This window comes from Lagopus leucura, unplaced genomic scaffold (genome assembly GCF_019238085.1).
Source record: "Lagopus leucura isolate 7727_CA_CO unplaced genomic scaffold, USGS_WTPT01 Super-Scaffold_100022, whole genome shotgun sequence".
Taxonomy (NCBI): Eukaryota; Metazoa; Chordata; class Aves; order Galliformes; family Phasianidae; genus Lagopus; species Lagopus leucura.
This window is the reverse complement of record NW_024962275.1, coordinates 8,790,950-8,817,203: the sequence shown is the minus strand read 5'-3', so window position 1 is coordinate 8,817,203 and position 26,254 is coordinate 8,790,950. Positions and strand designations below refer to the sequence as shown.

At 47.5% G+C, this 26,254-nt stretch overlaps 1 protein-coding gene across 5 annotated transcripts; it reads right to left on the bottom strand.

The window, feature by feature from the left end:
• Positions 1-205: 205 nt before the first annotated feature.
• On the bottom strand, positions 206-26,189 carry LRSAM1 (leucine rich repeat and sterile alpha motif containing 1). 5 transcript variants are annotated; one of them, XM_042878637.1, is made up of 27 exons: positions 26,087-26,189; positions 25,693-25,764; positions 24,539-24,635; positions 24,262-24,436; positions 22,435-22,491; positions 20,794-20,838; positions 20,281-20,358; positions 19,247-19,315; positions 18,383-18,467; positions 16,659-16,780; positions 15,211-15,301; positions 14,049-14,176; positions 13,307-13,336; positions 12,321-12,443; positions 11,688-11,827; positions 10,863-10,907; positions 9,812-9,882; positions 8,937-9,036; positions 7,625-7,712; positions 6,774-6,848; positions 5,233-5,313; positions 3,756-3,851; positions 3,080-3,178; positions 2,434-2,565; positions 1,913-1,994; positions 1,496-1,644; positions 206-1,234 (listed from the first exon to the last, which is right to left on the bottom strand). In XM_042878637.1, the coding sequence occupies exons 4-27, from the start codon at positions 24,331-24,333 to the stop codon at positions 1,109-1,111; spliced, it is 2,184 nt and encodes a 727-aa protein (XP_042734571.1). In that variant the 5' UTR covers positions 24,334-24,436; positions 24,539-24,635; positions 25,693-25,764; positions 26,087-26,189; the 3' UTR covers positions 206-1,108. The 5 variants fall into 5 exon arrangements, with proteins under 5 accessions (XP_042734571.1, XP_042734570.1, XP_042734572.1 ...); XM_042878636.1 differs by lacking the exon at positions 24,539-24,635; XM_042878638.1 differs by lacking the exons at positions 20,281-20,358; positions 24,539-24,635.
• Positions 26,190-26,254: the final 65 nt, after the last annotated feature.

Below are 26,254 nucleotides of genomic sequence, written 5' to 3'. Positions count from 1 at the left end.
CCGTGCCAGCCCCCAGTTCCGGGCTGCGGTGCCGCATGGATGCTCCGCCAGGGCACAGTAAACAGAACACGACGGCAGCAGAGGTTCCTGAGGTCCCAGCTGTCTGGAAGTCATCAGTGCTGCATCCAAACCCTCAAATTTTTCCGTGTTCTGGGCCAGGAGGAGGTGCTACTGCGACTGCGAGACAAGGGGCAATAAAAAGGGATCGAACAACCAGCCGAAACCAGCTGTATTTAAGTTTCTCCTGGGGGAAAGGGCTGCAGCAGGACCAGACTTATCTCTGTGTTTTATACTTGAGGTCAAGAGACTAAAAGCCCCACCGGGATCGTTACTTATTAATGACAATGGGGAACAATGCAGATGCCAACACACATACACAAGGAAGAGCTGGAACTCTGTGGCAGGAACATTTCCCCCACACAGCACATCTCAACGAGGAATGTCTTCTAGTCAGAGCTGTCCCTCGAGCACTGGTTGTGAGGCTGCTGCAGATGCTGCTCTTCAGTGGGACTGACAGTGAGGGATGGGAAGCACCTCGCTCTGCCCTGCCTCCTGCTGCAGCCCCCAGCCATGTTGCCACTGATTGCAAGAGCACAAGTCTTGCCTATGGCAACAACACACAAGCAAGGCACTCTCAGCCTCCCAGAGCGTTAACAAGGCAGGATGCCTCTCCTGGAGGAGAATTCACCACAGCAGAAGAATGGCAAGTGGCATGGCCATAATAGAGCAGCTGCAGGGTCCCAGTGGCTTCAGAAGCAATGGCTCTAACTGCGTCACTGCTGAGCAACAGGCAATTCCAACGGCAAATATATAGCCAGAGAGGAGGAGCACCAGTACACCCAATGCCATCACCCAGTGCTCCCAGGCTGGGCAAACAAGCTGGATGGTGGATGCAGATGAAGAACCCAAGACAAAGGCTGGAAAGCCACCAGGAAGGTGGAGGGCTGCTGAGAGCCCTGGGTGCAGCCTGCGGCCAGCCAGAGCCGTGTGCAGGGAGAGGGCAGCGCTGGTCATGCTGTGAGAGCATATTTAATACTGATAGGGGAGCCCTGCCCTGGGACGGAGTGATGAGGGCAGTGCTGGGCAGCCATGCCTCCCTCCAGCCTGCCTAGCTGCTGTAGAAGATGCGGACGTGCTGTGTGATGTCCCCGCGGCACAGGGGACAGCTCTGTAGCCGTTTGCAGCAGGTCTGGCAGCAGCACACATGGCCACAAGGCAGGAAAATCATCTGGGCCTGTGGAAAGAGAGAGAAGACATGAACAGTGCTGTTGTACCATAATCTCAGCACCACCACACTTAGACAAAATACAGGAGGAAGCTGGAGATGATGGGCAACACCTACAGCTTTCAGAGTGGTAGACAGTGCCAGCACCCTGAGCCCCTGCACTGTGCAAAGAGTGCACAGTGAAACAGACCTGAGGAAGAGCACTGCCCAGTGCCACATCCCAGCTGGCCCTCTCTCACCCCTGCTCTGGCAGCACACATGGGCTCTCACCTCCTGCTCCATGCAGACAACGCACTCTGACTTCTTCTCATCCCACTGCAGCAGGGGAGCAGTGGGGACCACAGAACTCGGGGCCTCCTCCTCAGGGGCACTGGGTTGTGTGGCTGCAGGGACCTCGGCGTCCACCGTCCTCAGCAGCTCTGCAATCACAAGCAGAGGTCTGAGCTTGAGGAGAGCTTCCATCTCCCACTCACCCAGGAGCAGCTGCATGCCCACGGGAGCTCAGTGCTCTGAGAGTCAATGGTGACAATGCAGCACACCCTGCCTCTCCCACAGGCACACAAACCTCCATCAGCTCTACTTCCCACAGGTAGGCATCTGGCCCTGCAGATCTCCCCACTCAAGGCTCAGGTACCCACTGCTACCACACGACACGTCAAGGAGCAGGCAGAAAAGAACTGCTGGTACCTGGGATTGTCTTTGCCACAGCCAGGATCTCCTGTGCCCGTCTGAGGATGGCACGCTGCAGGCCAGTCTCTGCAATGCCCATCTGCAGTGCAAAAGGAGGGTTGTCAGCACTCAGATGAGAAAGCACAGAGGGGGCTGAGAAAGGAGACACCTCCAAGAGAACAACACAAACTCTTTGGCCAGGCTGGCAAGACCTGTTCACGTCAAGGGGAGAATCTCCATCAGGCATCAAAACTGGAATAAAGGAATTCGCACGTGCCCCTGTTGAGCTACAAAGCGCATCTGAGGGACTGAAAGGCAGAGCTGAGCTACAGCTCATTCTGCAGGTGCTTTGGAAAATCTGTCACCTGCTTGGACAAGGCACAGAGTAGCATCAGCACCTCCCCCTGCACAGATGTGGCACACCAGGAGCACCAACACTCCGTCCTGCAAGATCTGCAGTGGGCATAACCACGAGCACGGCTCGACAGGGTCAGACACAGAGCAGCATTGCCCTGTACTGCTTATCTGCTGCCTCGTACCTTTTCCAGGTCATTGGCAGTCATGGTGCTGAGCACTTCCAAGGAAATTCGATGGTGTGCAAAGACAGGCACATACTGTTCAGCTGACAGCTCAATTAAAAGGTTCACCAGCTGCTTCTCCAAGCCCTCCTCCTGCAAAACACAAGGTGAGCTCTCAGACTTCGCTCTGGAGAAAAGGTGTGGACACACAGCTGCCTGACCATGCATGGCAGCAAGGACAGGCAATGCACATAGTCCTGCTCTCAGGAACAAGGCCATTCTAGAAGCATTTTGCTTCCATGAAGACACTAAAAAGCCCAACAGCCAAAGGAGCTCCGGCCGCAAATACTTTATGAGCGGAATTCAGAACACCTTGGTTTTGGAAGAATGAAACACAGCAATTTTGGCAGCTGATGTCTGCAGCAGCACCTGCTCTGCCAACCTGAGCTGACACACAGCAGGGCTGGAGCTCAGAGCAATCTCTCTGGGGCTGCCCCGCAGCTGTTTTCACAGCACAAAGTCCCTGGCTCAGTACTGTGAAGCACCAGGCAGCCAAGTGGAGCTGTTCAGAGGTTTGGCTGGAACAGTGTTCCTTCCTCTGCACCTGTCCAGCAGAGCATTTTGTTAGTGTGCACACTACAGTGGAAGCAGTAAATGCAGCAGCAACCTGGAGTTTCAGGGAGAGCGGCTTCTGGTTCAGCAGGCGCTGGTACTGGATCAGCCAGTAGTTCTCCTGTTTGGTTTCACTCTTTGCTTCCATTTCCAACTAAAAAACAAACTCATTCACTCAACAGCCCGAGATAATGCAGTAAGTGCTATTTAGAGCAGCCTGAATTGTGTGTGTAAGGGGAAATCAGCAGCCTGGCTGTGTAGGGCTGGCTCAGAGAATTGCCAGGCTGGTCCCACTTTGATCCCCACATCCCACACCCTCTGCATCCCTCTGCTCACTGTGCCCTATGTACTAAAGCCCAGCCTTTTGAAGCTCAGGACAGCCTAGAGGTCTTCAGAATTACAAGGCCACATGCAGACACCCAGTAGGATCATGCTGATTCTTTCCTGTGATTTCCCCAGAAATGGGAAAGATCATCCCCAGATGGGGGAAGCAGGGGACATTTCAGATACCAGGGCCTCACACTGCACCAGGGACCGGAGGTAACCATGCCCCAAGAGCTTACATCAGCACTTTCCAAAGTCTGAGTCCGGACACCACCACTCAGAGCCCCTCCCTGCTCTTCTTTATCCCTATGCTGACCCATGGATGCTCTCCTTGCAGACAGCCTTCGTGCTTACAAAGGCTTGTGCTTTGTGCTCATCTACAGCCCAGAATTACGGGCCTTCATTACCAGTATTTGCTGCAATTCTTCTTCCCTTTGCTTCTTTTCTTTGAGCAGCTGCTGCAGCAGGTAACCAAGTGCTTGGCGTTGCTCCATGATCACCCCCTGCAACAGAACGACTCTGGCATCCATTTCTCAGGTCTGCAGGAAACCCCTGCCCCATTTCCAGCAAAGCACTTACCATATACCCAGAACTGTCATAGCAAATGTTAAATTCCTATGCTGCATGGGCCCCACAGCACAGCTGAGCAGATGGCCTCAATCCTCCCTTTGGCATGGCATGCCTATTTCTTTTGGTCCTGCACTGACCATTCACCAGTGGTGCCAATCCTCAGCACACACTGAGCAGCCCCAGGCTGTGCCCGCCTGCAGCAGCTCTTCATCACTGCACTAAAAGTTCATTCAGTGGCATCAGAAGTGTTTGTGGTCCTCCTTAATGGAGGATCACCTGAAACTACATCTAGGAGCCTGCAGACATGCAAAGGAGCAACCAACAGCAGCTGAGGATATCCTATCAGCACTGGTCTCTCCCAAACCAACCTTGCAAAAAATAACTGGTGCAAACACCTCCCTTTCTCAGGGCTTTTTTTGTTATCTTCCTGCTTTCCTGTGATTCTCCAAGCTCAATACTAAAGCACCTGTATCTTATAGGAGGAGCAACAATCTGCTGCACAAACATGACTGCAGGAATACTTCTGCCAAAGCACTTTGTGGGCACTGCCTGAGCAATAAGGGCTCAATGGCAGCAGGAACTTTTGGGCTGCAGACCATCAAACAGCAGAGGGGATGCAGGCAGATGAAGCTGTCTCCAGTTTGCTCTCCTGGTGTGCAGAGGTGTAGCTGCAAACACATTGTGCCCCAACAGCCACACAGATAGGGACTGGAATACATCCTCACTTTCTTGGGCTGAATAAAGAGGTGACCCAAACTGGGAAACTGTGCACACAAGGCAAAAACTGATGCAAAGGTGTATCAACAAAATTTAAAGCCAAGCTGCTTAAGCCAAATGTGAGATTTCTCAGTGTGTGACTGCTGATGGAGTCAACCCATTGAATGGTGGGATGGTGGGGTGGAAGAGCCTAGAAGTCATGGGCTAGAAATGAAGGAGAAGAGCTGGCAGTCACTGTTGTTGGGTATTTAAAACCAAACACAACATGTGAGAAGACATGAGATGCTCAGCAGGGATTTCTGGGACAGCCAACAACTCGATTGAAAAATCCTTCCACACACAGCAAGCCTACAGCTGCCCACTTCTAAGAAGGCCAGGTTACTTGTCTCTTTCCTGCCATTCATCAGGAAGTTTAAAAGCAGCAGCAGCGTTTCCATATCACCATGACAAAGAGGTTTTTTTGGTGTCCTGGGGTTAAGTACCTTCCGATTAAGCACAAAACCACCAGGAAACTGCAAGAAGCCAAAGAAGCAAGTGAAGCTTTCGCAATCCCAGAGCAGAGAGAGGGTGGTGGGGCAGTCCCAGGGCCCTACATACCTGCAGCGTCTCTGTGTCCAGTTCTTGCCTCTTTAACTCCAGCTGTGTCAGCTGCAATAACTCTGTTTCTATTAATTTAATCTAAACAGAAGATGAAACATTTTTTTACTGACATTTGAAATGATTTTAATTTACACTCTTTCAAAATGAGGTCTAACTACTGGCCTTGGAAGGACAACACTGCAGAGCTGCCCATAAGCTTGGGAACATTGGAGCCCTACCATGACACGTGTTCTGCGGCTGCTCTTTGTCTCATGCCTGAAGAACTGCCTCCCACTCTCTGCACTGAACACCTTCTGTTCGAGACCAGAAGCACAGCGCAATCAGTTCATTCAGCCAAACCCTGCAGCCACTCTGGAAAGCAGCTGTTATCAAAATCCTCTTAGCACCAGTGTTCAAACTGCAGATGGACTGGGGGCTCTGTCATGGATCCCAGCTGCTTCAGCAATTCCCATCACGATACATGCTCTTTCAGTCAGGGTAACTGAGACACAGAGAGGTGAAATGAGCTGCCCAAGATCCCAAGCCAAGAAGAGAGCCCAGCTCCCCTGCCAGCCCAGCTACCTGTACCTGTTCATCCCAGGCCATTCTGCTTCCTGCGTGCCACCTACCACCAAATTCCTGCTGACACTGAGGCTTTGTGCAGGCTGCACCTACAGCCCCTGCCCTACAGGATGCTGGTGGGATGGGTTTCAATAGCAAAAGGCCCAGCCTATGGTATCAAGAAACAAACTCCCTTTGTTTACAAAGCAAGAGCAAGCAAACTGCTGGGCTCTTACTGATTTCAGGCAATGGAAGGCTGTTAGATTCATCTTCTGGATTGTCTGTGCAAAATCCATAGGTTTTAAGCACAGTACAAAGATTGGTCACCAAGTGACTGAATATATCAAAGCCTTTGAGCTTATCTACCAACTCCAGACCTGAGACTTCTCTCCTAGTGTCAGATCAAGAGAGGGAAGCAACTGGAACGCTGTATCAGAAAGCAGCTACCCACCTCCACACATCAATCACTGCTACCTCCCCAGCAGCTCTTGCTCTTCCCCTGACTATTTTGTTTCACCTTTTGCAGAATGTTGCTCAGAAAGGCAGGCTGAGAATGGGAAAGAAAAGGTGAACTTATGGCTCAAGGCGCAATTACAGTGTGCTAGATGGAGATGCAGTGACTCGTGGAAACAACAGCCCTACCAAGGAAACCTGAAGGAAAATGGTAATTGCAATTGCAGACCACCCCTACAGAGCCAATGCAGGTCTGTCTTTTACTGACCACTCTCCAGCATCTCATCCAGAGCAGTTTTGAGATGACCAAAGCAATGGCAATCCTACCAACTCCACAAATGTAAAATCTGTCTCTATACTCTCTCCTATGGTACTGGGAGACTGTGGTTTATCCCACACTGCACAAAGCTTTGTTACAGAGCTCTCAGCAATACAAGAGCTCTCCATTTCCTTCCTGCTCTGTGCTCACAGCACTTTGATCTTCCTCATAAGGGTCTCAGCAAATGATGAGGAGCTGGTTGCTCTTTCCTCTACTGCTGACTCACCTGGTTCCTGATCTGTCTGTGCATAAGATCCTTCTTCACTTGGAGAGCTTCAAAGGCAGCTTTCTGCATCTCACTCTAAGGGACAGACAACATTCTGCTCAGTGCAGGTTGTTCATGCAGATGTGAACGACCTAAAGAAACCCTGCTGCCTTGCAGTGGCTGAAGTACAAATGAACAATGCTAACTCTGCATGAACAGTGCTCACATTACAATATGGCATAGATCTCACCAGAAGGTAAAGATCTCTGACCAGAGGGTAAAACCCTCCTTACAGAATGACAGAAGTTACAGTCATGCTCTCATACACACATGTTGAGTGCTGTATATGAACCCCACCTCCCACTTTCAGCAGCACTGAGTACCCAGGCTGCCAGGTCTGTGCAACAAGGCATGACTTCCCAGCACGTCTGAAAAATGAGCTGAGGAGGTCTCAAAATGAGGTATTCAAAAGCAGAAGATGCTCAGAAAATGCATCTCAAAGGCATCCAGACAGCTTGTCCAAAGTCACCCAAGAAGCCTGCCAAGAAGACAGGACTTGTCAAAACTCTCTCAAATCTTAAAATCCTCTGTATTAATCATCACACCACTTTTGCTTCCCATGGTCTGTGCTGCTGTCCTTCATGAGAAGTTGCTGTCTAGTTAAAGTATAAACACATTTTTCTCTCAGATACCAAAGCCAGCTTGTTAGAACACCGGTCTCCAAGTTAAACCAACAGTGTTCTATAAAACAATTATTGCAAACAGCCCAACCCTGCAACCACTGCTCCCATACCTGTCACTCTCAACTCTGCTTTTGAATCCTACTGCCTTTCTTCAGTCTCTCCCTGCATGCAATTTGCTCTCTTGCCTACCTGCTGCAAGATCTGACTAACAGCTTTGTTCTGATCCATCTGTTGCCAAGCCAGGATTTGCTGGAACTTCTGATCCATCTCAGCCAGGCTGCAAGAAAATATATTTGTCAAGGAGTTACTGCAAATCCAAATAGGGGCCGTGGTTGCCCCAGCAAGCTGCCCAGGTGATGAATTTGCACATCAGTGTTCTGCACTGGAAAAAGCTGTGCTGATGAAGGTCCAGACAGCAGGGTCAGGTATTGCCTGCACTTGCAGGCAGGACTGTGTCTACCCACTGCCCTCTGTTGGGCACAGCACGGGTGCACAATGTTAATTCTGTCTGTCAGACACCTCCAGATTAAATTTCTCACATTCTTGTAAACAAAAAGAGCTAGAATTTTCTTCATTTATAGCAGTGTGCTACACGTACACAAACTGTGCCCACATAATCCTTACAGTCCAGAGGATTTTTAATATTCTGTGCCTCCTTCACATATTACAAAATGTGAAGTTTTCAACTGTTCTGTTGTAACACTGCTCGATTCCACCTGGCTCATCACTGCTCAATTTCACTGCTCAGAGATGGAAATTTTCACACTGGCTCCTGGAGTGACACATCCCAGCTTGCACGTCACAAGGTCTCATAGCTCTGTGGGCAATAAAGTCCACAAGTTCCATTTTTTCCTCCTAATTTCTCAGCTTGCTTCACTTTCCCAAAGACCCTGCAAGAAGGACCACATCTGAGAACAGAGCCTTGCTTCTAAGAAACAGAATGTGGCTGTAAACAACCATGAAGAACCTCAGCCTGCTCTGTAATTTGTCCAGCAGAACTATGAAAATTCCACAGGAGTGCAACAGATGAAAATGAAGCTATAATAAATGAAGCTATAGCTTCCACTAGGAAAAGTTCTGCACCATAATTATTATCTGCTCCATTAGGAGCTTTTTTAATATGATGGAAAAAGAAACGTAATCCTCTAGACAGTCCTAGGAGGCTCTGCACTACAGTTTGACACTGACCAACCAAATAACAAAAAGATCAGTCTAACTTCACCCTCCATACTTGCAGGATGTATAAGGTAGAATGAATGGTATAAACATGTGACAGGTGCAAAGCATGATTAACATCTCATGTTCTTGTGGCTAGAAGGTGGTTCATTTAACCACGCTGCTTTACTTTGCACTGTCACCTGGTTGACACAGAGCTGTTCTGCTGCCATCCAGCAGCTGCAGAAACTCCTGGCCCTTTACATGGGAATCACACCAGAGAGTGCTGGCAAGCAAGGAACTTTAAAACAACAGCATCTCCAGCCCCAGAAATCTCCCAGCATACCTGGAGCAGGCCTGGCTGACAAGGTCTTGCCGCCGAGATTCATAGGTCATTTGGATGAGCTTGTTCTTGTAGCTCTCAGCCAGCATTTGTTGCATGGCAGCTAGGAGACAGAAGTGCTGTCAGTTTGTATCAGGAGCTCCTCTCTGGAAGAGACACTGATCTGCCACTGCTGCTAGAATAACTTGCAATTAATAGTGCCTTTTCTCTCATTTCAACCTGTTCTCATTGTTCCCATCTCATTCATTTATGAGGAGATGCATTCAGCTGCAAGAATTGTGGCTATTTACTGGAAAATCACACAAACAAATCCTACTCTGCCTGCATCTCTTCAGTATTTGGAGAAGCAAAATCAGTGCTTTAGGCTACAGCCCTGTCTGCACTGCTGTGAACCATCCACTCCTGGGGTGACAACACACACATCATTTCCATTGTAACCCCAGCAGCTCCATTCATGCTCACAATGAGCAGAAATGGTTCCCTTGTGGCACTGTTGCTTACCTCCTAATATGCTTCCTGCCTCACAAACCTGATCAGTCAACATCTGCTTGGTACCTCTAAAGTAGAAAGTACTTTGTGCACACAGGATGCCTTACCATCAGTTTCAGACTGCTTGTGCAACACACTCCAGCTACATCAGGGGCACAACTCTGACACAGCTCTCACACCTGAGAATTAGCAGTGAGTTGCAGGTGGGAGCACTGATCAGCCATAGTATGTGTACAGTGCCGCCCACTTCCAGTCTGCTCTATGCATGAGGCAACAAACAGCAAGAACGTGTGTAGCAGAGCATCTCCCACACAGCAATCACCTTTCAGGGCATATCCAAAGGAACCAGGTCTTTCCAGTAACCTACTATCCCAGTTATTTGGACTTACAGGCCACTTCCCTCCTGCGCAGATGCTCTGTCTCCTCCTGTGTGATTGCCATCAGCTGTTCCATCCTTATTCTAGCAAGCAAATAAGAATAATTCAGCCACTCATTCAAAGAAGCACTACCTCACTCCTCTCCTGCTCACTCAGCTCAGAACCCAAGGCTGGGCAGATTCAGCAAGCAACCTGTACAAGAAAGCCACGTGCTCATCAGAGACTCAAAAGTTGCAGTGATTTCTTGGAAAGGGTATCTAAGTCTATTGAAAAATAAAGTTTTCCTCAAAACCATGGGAACTGCTGCTTCTTACAATGGAAAGTTCATCCCAGAAGACCTAACAAGGATCTGGGAAACAGGCTTCCTTCCCTTGAGGCTTGAGGAGCACTTTAAAGCTGACTGCAGCGAGCATTGCCACTATAAGCAGGAGCCTCGTCTCCCTCCCACCTCCCTGTCCTTGTCCCAGCACAATTACACACACCACCACTTAACTTTCTGGGAAATGGTTTGACATAAAAACTATCTGCCATACAAAGAGAATATTTTTCAGCCAGGTCAGTTTACTCTGTCACAGCACAAACACCTCATGGAAGCAGGGGGCAATATAAAAGTAGAGGAGAGTTGCAGAAAACCAATTTTAGGGGCAAAGCCAGATCAAAGTGTTGGCTGAATGGCAGCACTGAGTTTGGTGTATTCCTCCCCTACACATTACTGGACCACTTCCGTAAGTGCTTTGCTTTCCAACAGATTTCTCTTGGCCCTTGATAGCAGAATACAGGGTTTTGTTCCCAAACTCCTTAGCTAGGACCATTCTGAGATGAAAAGTAGGTGCAATCACCAGCCCACAGGGTCTGCCAGACTAGGTAAAACCAAGCACATCTATCTTGCTTCCAAGTGACCAGAATCAGCTGCTGCAGGCAAAGCAGCAGGAAACCTTTCAGTCAGCAAATAAGAGAATAACCCCTCTGACTTCACATGGATTCAAACTGGGGGCTCTGAATTGAGGGTCCCAAAACTCTTCCTTGACCGTTTTCCCAAAAAATTAATTTCAAGGTTACTCACCTCTCATTCTCCAAGGATTTCAGAATGTCTGAACTTTGTTTTTGCCTAAATAAAGACAAAATAAAAGGTTTTCATAAGGCTAAGCAGCACATCTTACTCCCCCAGTAAGCAGAAAACAACTTTGCTTCTCACACACACAGAAGATCAGACTTTAGCAGGCATGTAACCTTGCACCAGCTCTACATGAGATCCAGCAGACCCAGATCAGTGCTCAAATATGCACCTTCCAGAAGGAGCACTAAAGAGGAACACTAAGCACTGCTGTTCAAATATGTAACTTCCATGAGGAATTCAAATTTTTCCACAGTACCACAAAACTTCAAAAGCACAGATGTGTGAAATATTCTTCTGAGGTGCCAAATTCCACTTCATTTAAGTGGGATTTTGGCAGTTCAGCAACTAACACTCCATCCACAGACACTGATCCTGTTCTGCTAGAAGTGGCAGCTGGGAAAGTGGTATCTTTATTTGCAAATCTATGAGCACATACTTGAGTGCAGACAAACTCAATATAGCTAATGCACATGAGAAGTGAAGAAACAACCATGTCCACAGCCAGGACAGCACAGGAGTCTGTACAATTCCACTGCCTCTGTCTGTACAGCACAGGCTTGCAGGGACAGTTTAGCTCTGTAACCAAGCCTGCAGGCCTTTTGGGGAGCTCTGTCCAAAGGCTGCATGCTGGACAGGGACCACAGAAGCAACATGCACTCCACTTCTGACCAGCTCTGTTAAAACTCAGAGAGGCCAAAATGAACAACTCAGAGCACGACACGAGCCCCCAGTGGACAGAGCTCACTGCAGGATGTCCTGTGACTGCCTCACCTCTGATTGTCCTCTATCAGCTTCTGGATACGGCTGGCAATGCCTTGCTCTGCTTGCTTCAGCTGCTGCAGCAGTTTCAGGCGCTCCTCCTCCAAATGCTGCTGATGCTTTGTCAGGCCCTCCTCCAACCTCATCTGATCCTAGGCCAAGGCAAAAGAACCAAAGGAGAACATGGTCAGCTTAGGAAACGTAGTATCTTGTACTGGGCCAGGTGCCCCAGGCAGCTCTGGGGAGATGTTATGAGAAGGAGATCAGATCCTTCATCCTTCATCAGATGGGGCAGCCTAAACACAGAGGAAAAGAAGAATCACTCCAAGGTGCTTCCAAGGAGATGTTGAGAATCTGTGAAGTCAAGCAATTATGTATGGGAAAGATGTAAAAAAATGAAAAAAAACCCAGCTCCAATTTGTACAATCAAAACAGCCACCTATCAAATGACTGTTACAGCATCCCTAATGAGTCCAAGGGAGAAAGCAGAAGCAAAACACTGAGGGCAGTGAATGAGCTGCTGTCTCTACAAGGAAAGTTTCTGCACACGTGGACACTCGAAACACCTCTCTGTCTGTGGCAGCAGGCACAGCCCTAGCTCAGCAAATGAGCAGGGATTAGAGCTCCTGCCCAGAAGAGACCTACCTCTCTTACTGTCTGCAGTATCTCGTCCTTCTGACTGTTGATCTGCTGCACAAGCAGTGCATGTTCTCTTTGCCCCATGTTCAAGCGCCGCTCAAATTCAAGCTTCTCCTGCATTTTTTTTTCCTGAGAAGAAAGATGAATGCCAGCAATCAGCAGAGTTGGCTCCACAAATTTTTTTAAATTTAAAAACAAATTCTGGCAGTGCAAAACAAAGCACATTAATCCCCACTACTACAAGAGAGAAAGCCAAAAGGCTTTGACTAGCCAGGAGGCTTTACCAGAGGATGGAAACGTTCTGTCCCTAGGAAACCAAAAATTGTGAGGCACAAGTGGCTGTTCTCTTTATGACAGCTTCCCAACTCCTTGCAATTCCTTTCATAGTCACGAAGCCAACACTTCAAGGCATCAACTCATACAACAGAAACACAGGGAACTTCTGCTTCAAGCCAATACAAACACTCAACGCTAGGAGTGGAATCCAAAATTAAGGTTGTGTTCAGCTCCAGATGGCAAGGGCACTCTTGTCTGAGGACAACTGAGTGAAGGGAAGCAGCCAGCCAAGAGGTCTAGGCAAAGGGACAAAGTAAGCTTGACAGGAGCTTATGTGAGAAAAATGGATTGTGTGTGTGTTGCCCCTACACAGAGCTCAGTATGGCTGTGCCCTGCATCTGCCCACCTCACGTGAAAAGTAACTGAGTGTTCAGCACAGAGAGGCAAGCAAGAAGCTTTCTGGTGTAAAAGCTTCCAGATCCAACTCTGCAGACAAGGACTAACTTAAACTGGAAGTGATCACTCGTGAGAGATTCCGCACTCATCAGCAGTATGTGTCAGGCAATACAGTCTGCCATTCCCCATGCTCCCACTTGTGCTCTGCAGTGAGGAGTGAGCGTGTTTTGAGGATGTTCTGCAAGGTCAACATTCAGTTTTGGCTGAGAAAAATAGAAAACAAGAAATAGAGGTGGTCCCATTCTCCGGTTCATCCTTACCTTCCTCTTCTCGTAGTCTGAGAATTTATTCTGAAAAAGAAAAGAATCAGGAGATATTTACTTCTAGGAGCAGTTTTTTATAGATATCATTAGCCCACATTATCTCTCTCCCTAAATGGGCAAACATGTCAACCAAAGGCACATTAAGATTCACATATCCCCAAAGTCCAGTCATCCATCCAAGGCCAGAGAAAAACAGAATTGACAGAATGTGTCATAATTACAGGCCTAGCCTCACCTTTCGCAGGTAGGGCTGGGAATGTCCAGCACTTGGCTGTGAATCACTAGGTATTTTCTGCACTGTTGTTTTCAAGATAATGATTTAAACTAATGTATCTCAGAAAATAGCAACTACCATAGAAAAACTGGAGTCAGAAGAGATCTCTGGAGGTCTGCACTCCAACCTCCTACTCACAACAGCACTAATGTCCAAGTCAGGTCAGATTGTTCCTTGTCCCGCCAAGTTATGCAAATCTCCAAGGATGGAGGCAGTTCTCTGCAACATATTTGCTAGGAGTCAGACATGATAACATTATTCCCAGCTGCCCAGGGAGGAGATGAACCACGCACATCCATGATGCCATGCCTGGTTCTGGTACTGATGCTCCCTTGCTTCACAATGACAGGTTTCACTGGGTAGGCAGTGATGAGGAATGATGTGCAAAGTGCTGTGAGATCTGCTGGATCACCTGAGAGACAAATCCAAAACTTGCACACAGCTTCACGTGCAGTGGAGCCTCACCTGCCACTTGCTCTCCTCCTCCAAGTATTTGTGCACTGTCCTGTCCACCCCATCCACTGACGTTTCTCCATCACTCTCCAGCGCAGGGAGCACGTACTCTGAAGGTGGATAGTATGCAATTCCACACTCTGGAAGAGATCAGATGCAAAACAAGGACATTTGGTGCCTCAAGACCTCCCAGCAGCATGGCTGAAGGTTGGAAGTTGAAGCTTCCAACTGTGCTCTCTCTCTCCAAGCATAGATGTATAAGAACTAATGCAGGTCTTGGAACGAGAAGCTGTGAGAAGAGATAGTGCCACCCCATTCCCACCAGGAAGATGATGAAAGCACAGCGTGGAGGGAGGAAGCGGAAAAGCTGAGTGTGCTGCTCCCATTTCTAAAATCACAGGAGAGGATAACCTCCAAAAACAGACTGAGCACTTGTAGCTGGGTTGATGCTCTGCTGGCCAACTCGGAGAGAAAACTCTCAGACACGAATACAGGCATATTCATTTCTGTGGGGCTGCAAAAGGTAATTTACTCCCATTCAAATAACTTCTGACAGTCCTTTTCTTTCAAACATTTAACACAGTGCACCTCATCTGCATAAAATCTCTGCCAGGCCTTCCTGTTTGTATTGAATATAGTGTTTACAAATTCTCACACAGCCCAGTGTTTTTTCCCTCTGAGATTTCAATCTGTTTTCATATTTCTTTAAGGAAAATATCAGCCCACTGGCCCTTCCCTATAGAAAATGAGGGTAGAAGGGATCTACTGAGTCTATCTCTTTATCCCAAGGCAGCATCAGCTGTATCTGGATGGTTCCAAAACCTCCCATTGAGAAAATACAAATGGGAAAACAAAAGCACAGAGAGATGCAAGGACTTCACTCAGGAAGTCAGCTGTCCTGAGGTTTTAACAAAAACATTCTACATTTCAGTTTGACAGCAAGAAGCAAACTTCAAGGAAGGAGTCATGTATTGCTGTCTGCCAGCCAAGACTTACTGACACGTAACAACTTGACCTGCCTGCCCTGTGTGCAGAGCATCAGAAACCACCTGAAACAGAACCACCCTCACGCTTGTCCTTTGTAAATACAGTCTTTGAACAAGCTGTAGCACCTAGTTAGAGCACAGCACAGCCCTGCAAGCTCTCACCACATTCACAGACTCTTCTCACTTACCTTTGCAGAGGAACTGCTGAATGGATTCTGTACCTGCACTGCAAATATCAGGTGATGGGTAGGTCATGGAAGAAGCATCCAGGGTCAGTGTCTCCAAAACAGAACACACAGAGCTCCAAGTTATTGTCACAGCCCAGCCAGAGTCCAACTGTTTCAAGCCTGGGACCCAGGAAAATAAACTGCAAGATTTAATTTGTACCCCATAATAACCAAGCCACAGAATCCTGTCTCTCAGCATGTTAATAGTGTTGGTTTTCTTTAGGACTTCATAAAGAAGGTGGAGTAGTGGATGGAATATTTATGTCACCCATATCTAGTTGAATTCTAGAATTTATTAAAAGGAAAAATTACTGAAAGGGAAATACATTAAAGGTAATTCACTTTTGCTGATAATAGAACCAGTTAGGCTTGCAGGTTCCCAAAATTTCACTTGCAGTGTGGTAATTGCACACTACCCTGAAGTCTGCCATAATCACAAGGCTGTACTGTTCTCCTGCTGGATGTCTGACAACTTTCAGAGGTGTGGTGACCCTGCTGTACCTTATTTAGGAACTTCTGAGCTGGTCCCTCAGTACAACATCCACCTCATGCAGACACATGCATTTTGTCTTTAAGGACAAAGCACTTCTCAATTCCAGCCACTGCTGTGTGTTGGAGCCCTTAAACATGACGCATGGGAGGAATGGCAATACCAAGGGTACGCTGCCTCCTGCTGAGAAGGACTTAGCAGGAAGGAAAGGAACCACTTCACCAAACACAAGGGAGCGAGCTGCACAGGTCCCTGCTCTCAAAACCTGAGCCTGCCTACAACAGAAGAGAAGCCTAATGTTGAGTCCTCAGGACAGGACAGCGTTTATTCCTGCCCTCAGTGCTGGTGTCTGAGTCAGCTCTGTTCCCTGACACTTGCACAGTTTAGTACTGACAAATTTGGCAGCCAGAAAGTAAGATCCCCATAAAAATGCTGGTGCTCGTATCATTTTGAATGTGCTCTCCAGGGAGCCAGGAACTGACGAAGGCTGACAATGAGTCAGAGATCTATTAAGGCAACAGAGGCAAAAACGTCATCAGAAGCATTCAATCTGCTCAGATAGAACCAGCCTGAGTGGAAAGTATCTGAGTTAAATTGAGCCCATAGACTCAGTTTGGACTCCCAGAAGCAGCCACAGCTGAAAACATTTGGAGGCTTATTCCCTACAGATCACTTTTGCAGTGATTAAACCTAGGCAAAAAGTGATCAGAAAAGACCAAAGCAGGTGAGCACGCAAAACTGAATTTAGACACTACGAACCACATATACCCTACCTACAGTCCCCTACAGTGAGTGCCACCCAAGCCCTAGAAATTTGCTTTTTAAGCTGAATTTATTATCATTGAGCAAGCAGGAAGGACAGCAACCTGCAGCAGAGTAAGCAGGCAGCACAGGCCAGGCAGGCAGGCTGGGTGCATACCTCCAGCGTGCGGATGTGAGCCAGCACCCTTGGCAGCTCCTGCAGGAGGTTCTCGCTGACATTCAGAGTGCGCAGGCTCCTCAGACCACTCACTGTGGCAGGCAGCTCCTTCAGCTTATTGCCTATGGAGTGAAAAGTCATGTAGTAATACATAGCACTGCTGAAGCAGAAACCAGCAAGCTCATCTACTGGAACACCAATCTGTATTTGTAAGAGCCTTCTGTGAGTTATTTTCTATCCTGTGCTGGAGAAATGGGGTTGTCATGGGGTGTGCTAAGACTGCAAACATTGCATTGCCAACAGAGGTAAATGGGACTCAAGATCTTAGAGCCATCTAAGATGATCAGAGGGCTGGAGCTCCTCTCCTATGAGGAAAGGTTGAGGGAACTGGGCTTGTTGAGCTTGGAGAAGAGGAGGCTGCAGGGAGACCTCATGGTGGCCTTCCAGTACTTGAAGGGAGTGGATAAACAGGAGGGGGAACGGCTGTTTGTGAGGGTGGATGGTGATGGGACAAGGCGAATGGTTTTAAAGTGAGACAGGGGAGGTTGAGGTTGGATATTAGGAGGAAGTTTTTCCCCCAGAGGGTGGTGAGGCACTGGCACAGGTTGCCCAAGGAGGCTGTGGATGCCCCATCCCTGCAGGCATTCAAGGCCAGGCTGGATGTGGCTCTGGGCAGCCTGGGCTGCTGGTTGGTGACCTGCACACAGCAGGGGTTGGAACTGATGAGCATTGTGCTCCTCTGCAACACAGGCCATTCTATGATTCTATGATCTGCTTGCACACAACCGAGCTGCACAGACCCAGAAGTGCTTCCACAAGCCAAGCCAGCCTTTCTCAGCTGAGGCCACTGCAACAGATTCAATCTGCTCTTCATTAGGACAATATTTGTAATGTGGGATGTTCCTCCCTTCAGTGTAAGTATCAGAAACCAGACAAAAGAAACTGAATGTGGGATGGCAAATTCAGTGCTCAGAGACCAGATGGATATACCCAAAAGCTGAGCTGCACTTCTGAGTGCCTTGCTCTTCATCCTCTTCCCCATTTCAGCAGCAGCTGTCTGTAACAACTCTTTTTGCTCCCAGATTAATGACACAGTGCCCAAAAGTATTGTATAAAGGTATGTTTGTGATCTCTCTTCTAGGGCTGTACAAACCTGCAAGAGTTGAGTGAACAAGCTCACAGGACTGGGCTCTGGTGCCCAGCTCTGAGTCTCATGCTTCTGGAGGAAGACGTGCCTCCAGCCCTCGTGGCAGCCCTCAACACACAGGTGAGTCAGCTTGGGTCTGAAGTGCTGGCTACATGCAGGCGCACAAGGAAGCTTTCAGCTCTTGAGATCAGGAATGACCCAACAAGCTGTCCTTGGACAAGGGGCAGTGGGATGAAAGGAATCATCGTTTCATGATGACTGTCTCATTCAAGAGCCACGAGTTGAACCACATAGAAGAAAATCAAGGCAGACAGTGTGCACATTTATTAAGAAGCAGTCAAAAAACCCTAGTTAATCCTAATTACTCGGGGAAATTTGGGGAATTATTTTCTACTTAGATTTCTTCTGCCTTACCAACTATTTGAATTCAAGTCTGTCCTATGCTCTTCCTTAGTATTCATAATGGAAACCATCTGGTACTTGCCTTGGTTCAAAGGAATAATTACTAATGCAGCTCAGCACAACCCAGAAAACAAATGGTACTTTGCCAGCAGCACCAACAAGAAACATGTCATACCTTTCACATTGAGGACCTGGAGCTGGGCAAGATCCCCTATAGATTGTGGAAGACATTTTAAGAGATTCCTTTCAAGATTTAGGACCTAAGATATCAACAGAAAAGATAATCAGAATATTCTTTACACAAGTCTCAAGTCTTCACTATATCTATGCTATTGGGACAATTCTGCAGCCCCAAAAGGCAATTTAAAAGTAGTTTTCTAGGTTACAAAAACAAAAATGCTTTTAGAATGAGTCCTTAATCATCTGCCAGGGAAAAATGCGTATCTGTTAATACTGTTTGGATCCACAGGCTGAAAACAGTTAATTTCCTAGACACCCCGAATCCAGAGTACATCTAGTTACTGCATGCATCTGCAAACAACAGCCAAAGTAGGTGCTGAATGCAGATGCATGAACTGGAAAGCCAAGCATACTTGCCTCCCCAGCCACACTGCCTCAGCTCACATAGGGAGCAGATGACTGAACAGCAGTGATGTGCATCCAGAGCTGCACCCCAAAGCAGAGGGGACCCTCTGAAATGCAACACACTGAGTTGAGTTCTCTGAGTGTAATCACACCAGGGAGAATGCTAAAACCTGAACAATTTAGGAAACTACAGCTCTGCTCACTCACAGCCCTCGCTTGGCAGTGTGAGCTATTTGGACTAAGCAGGGACCATAGATTTCAGTACACTCTTCTCCTGATCTCTCCCCCTGACAAGCCAGCTCAGCAGCAACAGTCAGATCAGTGACACAGATCTGACACCCTGAGGACCACCACTGACATTGTGCTTAACTATAAAACAGCAGTAAAACCCCACCTTCATGCTGACCCCTAACATTGCCATTTACAGAAACTTGGGATACAGCAGATCCTTTACCTGAAGAGATGTCAGCTGACCAATATCAGTAGGAAGTGATGCCAGCTGGTTGTCGTGCAGATCTAGAACCTGGAAGAACAGATAATTTCACCAAACAGTATTGGGGAAAGATGTCGTGATGCAAAAATGAAAGGTTGTGAATTACTGAGCAATGAAAATTATTTTTTCCCATGAGGGCTTCAAAAAAAGTCTGAAGTTTTCCATGGGATGGAGGCTCTTCACTCTTGCAGGTCTTTTGAAAACTCCATACACTGATAAACAAACAGGTGACCAGGGAAAGGAGTGGCACCAGGGGAACTGTGCCACAAAACTGGACAAGCCAAGTGAACAAATATCTCCATGAAAACAGGCTGGCAGAAAAACATTTTCTGCAGGGTCCATGGGCTGAACTGCTCCACAGAGAGACAGAATCACAGAATGGCCAGGGTTGGAAGGGACCTCAAGGATCACGAAGCTCCAACCCCCTGCCACACACAGGGCCACCAACCTCCCCATTTCAGAGCAGCCCAGGCTGCCCAGGGCCCCATCCAACCTGGCCTTGAACACCTCCAGGGATGGACGTGGCATCACAGCCTCTCTGGGCAGCTGTTCCAGCACCTCACCACTCTCACAGCACAGAACTTCCCCCTGACATCCAACCTCAATCTTCCCTCCTTCAAACTTCAAATCATTCCCCCTTGTCCTGCTGTTATCTCCCCTTTCAAAGAGTTGACTCCCCTCCTGTTTGTAGGCTCCCTTTAGGCACTGAAAGGCTGCACTGAGGTCACCCTCCAGCCTTCTTTTCTCCAGACTGAACAAGCCCAGCTCCCTCAGCCTGTCTTTGTAGGGGAGGTTCTGCAGCCCCCTGATCAACATCAGTTGGCCTCACCACCAGTCTCATCCACATTCAAGTGATCCCCCAGGTTTTGTAAACCTAAGAAAGGGAGCTGTCACATTTTATTACCATTTTTTGGTAACAACAGTCAGACAGGAGGATTTTTTTGGGGCTAGTGTGTTTTAATGCAGCTAGAATGACTGTTAGAAGTCACAATTACCTTCACAGTTATGAGACTCAGGAGGCTACAGGACTTGGGAACTAAAGATGTAAGATTATTTGTATGAATAATCAGCACCTGAGGAGGGAAAACCCATTGAAACATGAGCATAAGAGGCACCACAGCCTAGAATAAGACTTTTGCTAAAAATTAATTGCAGAGGTTATATAAGAGTTTTGTATCTTATTCAGAGTCATCTAAAGCAGTGAAATAGTAAATGAATTGTAGAGGCCAAATATATAATATTAAACAGAAGTTTAGTTATTTTTCATGAGAAATATAATTAATTAAGTTAAGATAGAAATCATCATCTCATCTCTCATGACAGAAGCACTAAAGCACCACAACAGATTAGTCCTGCCCAAATTGTTCTCTACGTAGTACCATACAAATGGCCAAATCCATCACAAACTCCTCCTGAAGCAAACAAACAGCCAGAAACAGTTATCTCAAATACAGCAGCAATATTCATGCACAATAATGGAATTATCTACTTCAGGAATGGATCGTTACCTTTTTCTGCAAGACTTTACAAGTTGCAAAGGCCCCATATGGAACCTAAAAACAATTAACAAATGGTCACATCAGACTTCACAAGATATTCTCTTTTCCAAGCACTTCTACAATATCCACCTGTAAAATCTGAGTCATTAACTTTTATGAAAATGCACATGATATTATGATAGTTGTTTTGGCCCAGGATGCCAGTGCTGCCTGCTTAGCTTCCACGCCAGCAGCCCACAATGGCTCTGCGCAACACGACAGCGTAGCACACAGCACAGAACACAGCATGGCTTGGACAGAAGTCCAGACCCTGAGTGACTTACTATTAAATGCACGGATGACTCAGGAGTTCAGGCACATTTTCAGCTAGACATCATATAAATGTATGCTGCTGTAACCTCAACATACCTGCTCCAGTGAGCTGAGTGACAGAGGTAAGCAACTGAGTGTTCTCATGTGGGCACCTGAGCTTGCTGGGCTTTGCAGGAGATGGGCAATCAGAAAATGGATATGCCAGCAATTTCAGCCCATGCTCTGAGCACTATCATTCATTCTGCAGAATGGAACAGGTTTTGGCCAAATCATTGTCTTGTCTTTAATTCTGGAGTTAATTTTAAGACCGATCTCGTGGATTACTTTATTTACCAAAACTACAACAGCTAAAAGGAAGCAGCAAGACAGAGAGAGTTCTATGGTATTAATCCAGAAGGAGCAGCTCAGGATCCAAGACCAGCTACAGCTGCCAACAGAGCTACACCAGAGCACACCCTGTGCCTCCCACCCTTCCACACAGACTGGCTTCCAGCCTGCCCCACTCAGCTCACAAATCTACACACAGGTGCCACTGGCTTCTGGTCGTGGAGAAAAGCTTCCCAAAGTCTCACAAAGCCATACCACAGTGCACAGTTGGCAGCTACATTCTCTCAAATCTCTCCTCAAAGAGCAGTGGTATATTCATTAGCCTGCTTGCAAAGGCATCCTGTGACAAAAGGTTACACAGGTACAAACACTTCAGAAACACAGGGCAATAAACAAAACTGAAAGGAATGGGCTTCTGCTTAGCAGGTTTGCATGGCTGCCAGAATGCAAAACTGTCTAAACTGAAGGCCATCCATCTGTCACTAACCACTCATACTCCAGCAGCCAGTTTGCTTCTAATTTAGTTAGCTCCAACACCAGAAGAGATTTCCATCACTAATCAGCAGCCTGGAGCCAGGCATGTTCACTTATAGAGAAAAATCAGTGCAGGCAGTAGACTTTGCAGAGCACTATGGTGATAAATAGCTAGCTTTTTGCAAGAATAAAAACAAACGTTCCCTTATGACTAGCAAAACTAAGCCAGGAGGCCCCAAGGTTGGGTCCTTACAAGGAGGGTCTGAGGTCACTCTGCCCTTCCCATGCTGTCAAATTAAAGAGGATTCCCAGCGCAGAAACACTGTGGAAGCAACAAGCAGGACAGCACAACATAAGGAAGAGGCCTTTACCTCTTCCAGAGAACCAGAGAACGTACACACAGAGGAAGAAGTGGCCCGGGCACAAGGCCATTTCTGTCCCAAAGCTCACAGACACGATATTAAATCTGATGTTTGCTAACAAGTAGACTGAGAAATCAGACCTGTCAGCTAATATTGAAAGTTCCAGAGAACATACCTCTAACAGTTCACATTTGGATATGTCAAGAACGTCATCGGCACCAGCCTCTTTTGCCTGGTAAGGGAAGATACACAAGAGTTAGAACATGAAGAAATAAACAGCCTCTTGCTGCATTTTGGCTACGCTACTCAACTGGCTGCTCTTGAGAGAACCTAATTAGAGTCTTCTGCTGCAACTATGCAGTTCAGTGAAAAAGCCAGGAACAAAGGGCTTGCTTCTACAATCGCAGCAATCAAAAGCAGCCAGGAAACCAAACTGCAGAAATTCTCTCTTTGTGCAATAAATGAATTTTTGCATGAAGAACCAAAGCACATCTCATGCTGAAATATCAACTGAAAGCTACAAGAAATGGAAAGCTGGACACTCGAGCACCAGACACATGCTTGCTATGAACTAGTGCCCTGCTGGCCTTCACGGAGCCTGCTCTGCCATTGGCAGGTCTCATTCAGACAGTGGATCTTCTGAACTGCACACAGAAACCAAAGTAACTGCTGCTGTATTTTGCTGGAGGCCAACTTTGCTGGGCAAGGAGCGAGAATTTGCTGCTTCCACACAAAAACGGTTTTCCATGTTCATACCAGCCACACCTAATGCAGCTGCTGACAGCAGTGGCACTGGAGAAGTCTCACTGTGAGTAGCATTGTGTCTATTTTCTTAAATAAAAGAGATTGTATTAGGCAATAAAGCCTGCCTGTGATAGTGCTACCATTAAGTCCTCAGAACTGCATAACTGGACCCAAGGCTAAGAATGCAATACAAAACCAATCCTACAATAGTCAGATTTAGCTGTCCCTCTTCAGCCCCACAGGAAGCGGACAGAAACTCTACAAACCAAATAAATAAAACTGTTCTCATTATTGCTGTATAACAAAGCCTTACTTTCCAAACTACCTCATTGATGTCCAACAGCAATAATGTTAGCATTCCTAAAATGCAGCTGCCTCTAGGGTAGAACACAGAAGATCCCCCCATGTCAGCACTGGTCCGCAGCTCCTATGGCAGAATAGGTGAAATAATTAAGGAATGCTTGGAGAAAGCCAGCCTTATATCTGCAGCTGCTGTAAGGCAGGTAGTTCTACAACCCTGACTACCAGGACAGCAATCTGCTGAGAATCTGCCCCAGAGGATCCCAGCAGAAAATAGCCCAAGAAAAAATATATCTTTGAGACCTGATGTTGAATTAATGACTACTCTTTCTGGATGTAACATTATTTATCCTGAACATATGAACCACTCCAAATGTCATGTATCTGTGGACAAATCTCTAGGGATTAAGAGACACCAGAAAAACAGGAAGAACTAAGGAGAATAGAGACTTGCACCTCATCAATAAGTCTGCAGTTCTCCACAGTTAACAGACTCACTGAAGGCACCACCTGAAAACAGGCAGTATAACAGAGCTATCTTTGAGGTGCCCCCCTCCCCAGCTGTGTCTAACAAGTTAGTTCTTTGAAGGGCACAAAGAGAAGAAAGAAGAAGAAGCAAAGGAGAGGCACAAGAAAATTCAGGAAAGGGATGTCACAGATTCTTTGGTAGAAAAAGCAAACGGAGAGATACAAAATAGGGAAGTAGCAAGAAGGAGAAAGGATGGGAAGTCCTGAATGTGGGGTGGCATGAGGTGGGCTGAAGGTGTGATGTGCAACCACAGAAGAAAGGGATGGAAGTAGCACAGAGGGAACATGTGGAGGGAAAGGCAAGAAGAGATCAGGAAAGCAGGAATTCTCTGACGTACGTTGGAAAGGCAGCCTGCTAACTTGGATGAGATCAGTAACGAGGCGCCTGGGATTAGGTACAGAGAACAGAAGTGACATCAGCATTGCTTACCAGGCACATTTGGTATTCAAGGCGCTTCCGAGCATCTTCACTGGGTTTCTTCTTACGGAAGAAGAGTGGCATCTTGAGTTGTGACTACAGCTCCGTCTGAGTGGTACAAAGTATCAGCATAAATAAAGGCAGATGGCTCTTGGAGCGTGTGGAACCTGGACTACAGAACTGTGCTCTAATAAGAAAAACAAAAAAAAGAAGAAAAAAAAAATCACTGCTGCAACAATTGTCTTCGGTTAGGCCTTCCTTTGTCTTGATCAAACAGAGCCCATCACACCTCTGCAGCCGAAATGTCAACGTGAGTCTTGAAAGCACTGTGGAACTTCTGAGACAGGCAGACTGTCCTGTCATTCCTGTGCAGGATGCAAGGCCAGCTGAAACACGTACAGACAGGAAAACACAGGATCCAATCAAGGACAGGAATTAAGAAGGCGGTGCCAAGAAAGCAAGCACTGGGACAAAACCAAACTACTCAAACGATTAACTCTAGCACCATAATGAGCAACTGCAAAATCCTACAGAGTAAATCTAGGCTGGAAATGAGACAATTCCTAATTTGAGAGCGTCCACCTTGCAGAGCAAGAGAAACAGGCAGGACTGATGCAGATCAGAACACAGAGGACTTGGAAGGGGACTTTGCAATTGCTGCACTCTGGCAGTCACACAGCCCATGTCAGCTGCTTTCAGGGACACCAGATAGACTCAGGGTCAGGGTATCCAACCTCAGCTTGCTTTGCTTCTCAGCTCCACTGTAACAGGTCATGGCCTCGAATTTTAGGGCAGGGATTATCTTGAAGTAAGCAAACACTTGGTTCACTGGCATTTCAGGCAGAAACTGCTGCACAGCAATGCTTTTCCTATTTTAGTCACCTAGTGAGGCAAAGGGATTCTGCTTTAACACCTATTAACTTAAAGTTAGGTTTTAAATACGTTTAGAAAACCAACCTATTTTCCAAACACCAAATTACTGCCCACAGAGCCAAAATAACCTCCCTGCTGAGAAATTTCAATAAGTTCAGACTTAAATACCCAAATCAGGAGTTGGGCAAATCCTTGTGGGTCTCTTCCAACTTGGGAGATTCCACGACCCTGAGAAATGCTCACTGTGGCCCACTCTGCTCTCCCTCTGTGTAACACCCACTGCTCACCACGGAGTCATCACTCACCAGCCAAGGCAAGCCAGGAGGAGAGGCCAGAGTGAAAATGAAGACGGTTAAGCAAGAAGGGAAATTCATGATCAGGAATTAGTTAAGAAATTCAGTAACACATAACAAGGAGCCTCGAACACAGGTCAAACATCACAGACAGGAGTAAAAGGGGACTTAAAAGATAAGAAACAAGAGAAGGATGCTTGCAGCAAAGCAATGATAACACTGATGACCTTAAGCACTGCTTTATTCCTTCTTAGCTATCTCTGTTACGGCCACGTACCTTCCATCAGTCGTGTGGACAGCAGACAGTTCAGTTTTCACCCCAAAACTGCAAAAGCTGAAGGACAGGCGGCTGAATAGAGAAAGAAACGTGTCAGGGCTGCGAGGAGAAACGATCAGGAGCCATCTGCAGCGGGCCGGGCACCTGCAAACCTGCATCCCGGCGGACCCCGCATCCTGGCAGACCCCGCAGACCCTGGGGTGCTCAGCTGACTGAGGAGCACCCACCGCAACGCGCCCAGCTGCAGCTCAACGAGACCCCCCGCCCCTCCTGTCAGCCACCACAGCGGCCGGCAGCCTCACCACCGCCACCGGCCCCAACGCGACAGAAGCGGCAGCAAATCCCCTTCCGGCTCCGCGCCGCCCAGCCCCCTCCTCAACCCGGCCGCGCTCACCGCAGCCCGCTGCCATGACGCCCTGTCCCGGGGCCTCCGCATCACAGACGCGAAAGGCCAGAGCGCCCCCCTCCCACACCATAGAGTTCCCAGTAAGCGAGGGAGAAAGGGGCGGATCCCAAGCTCTCGCGAGATCTCGGTGCCTATATATATTTCCCGCGCAGCGCC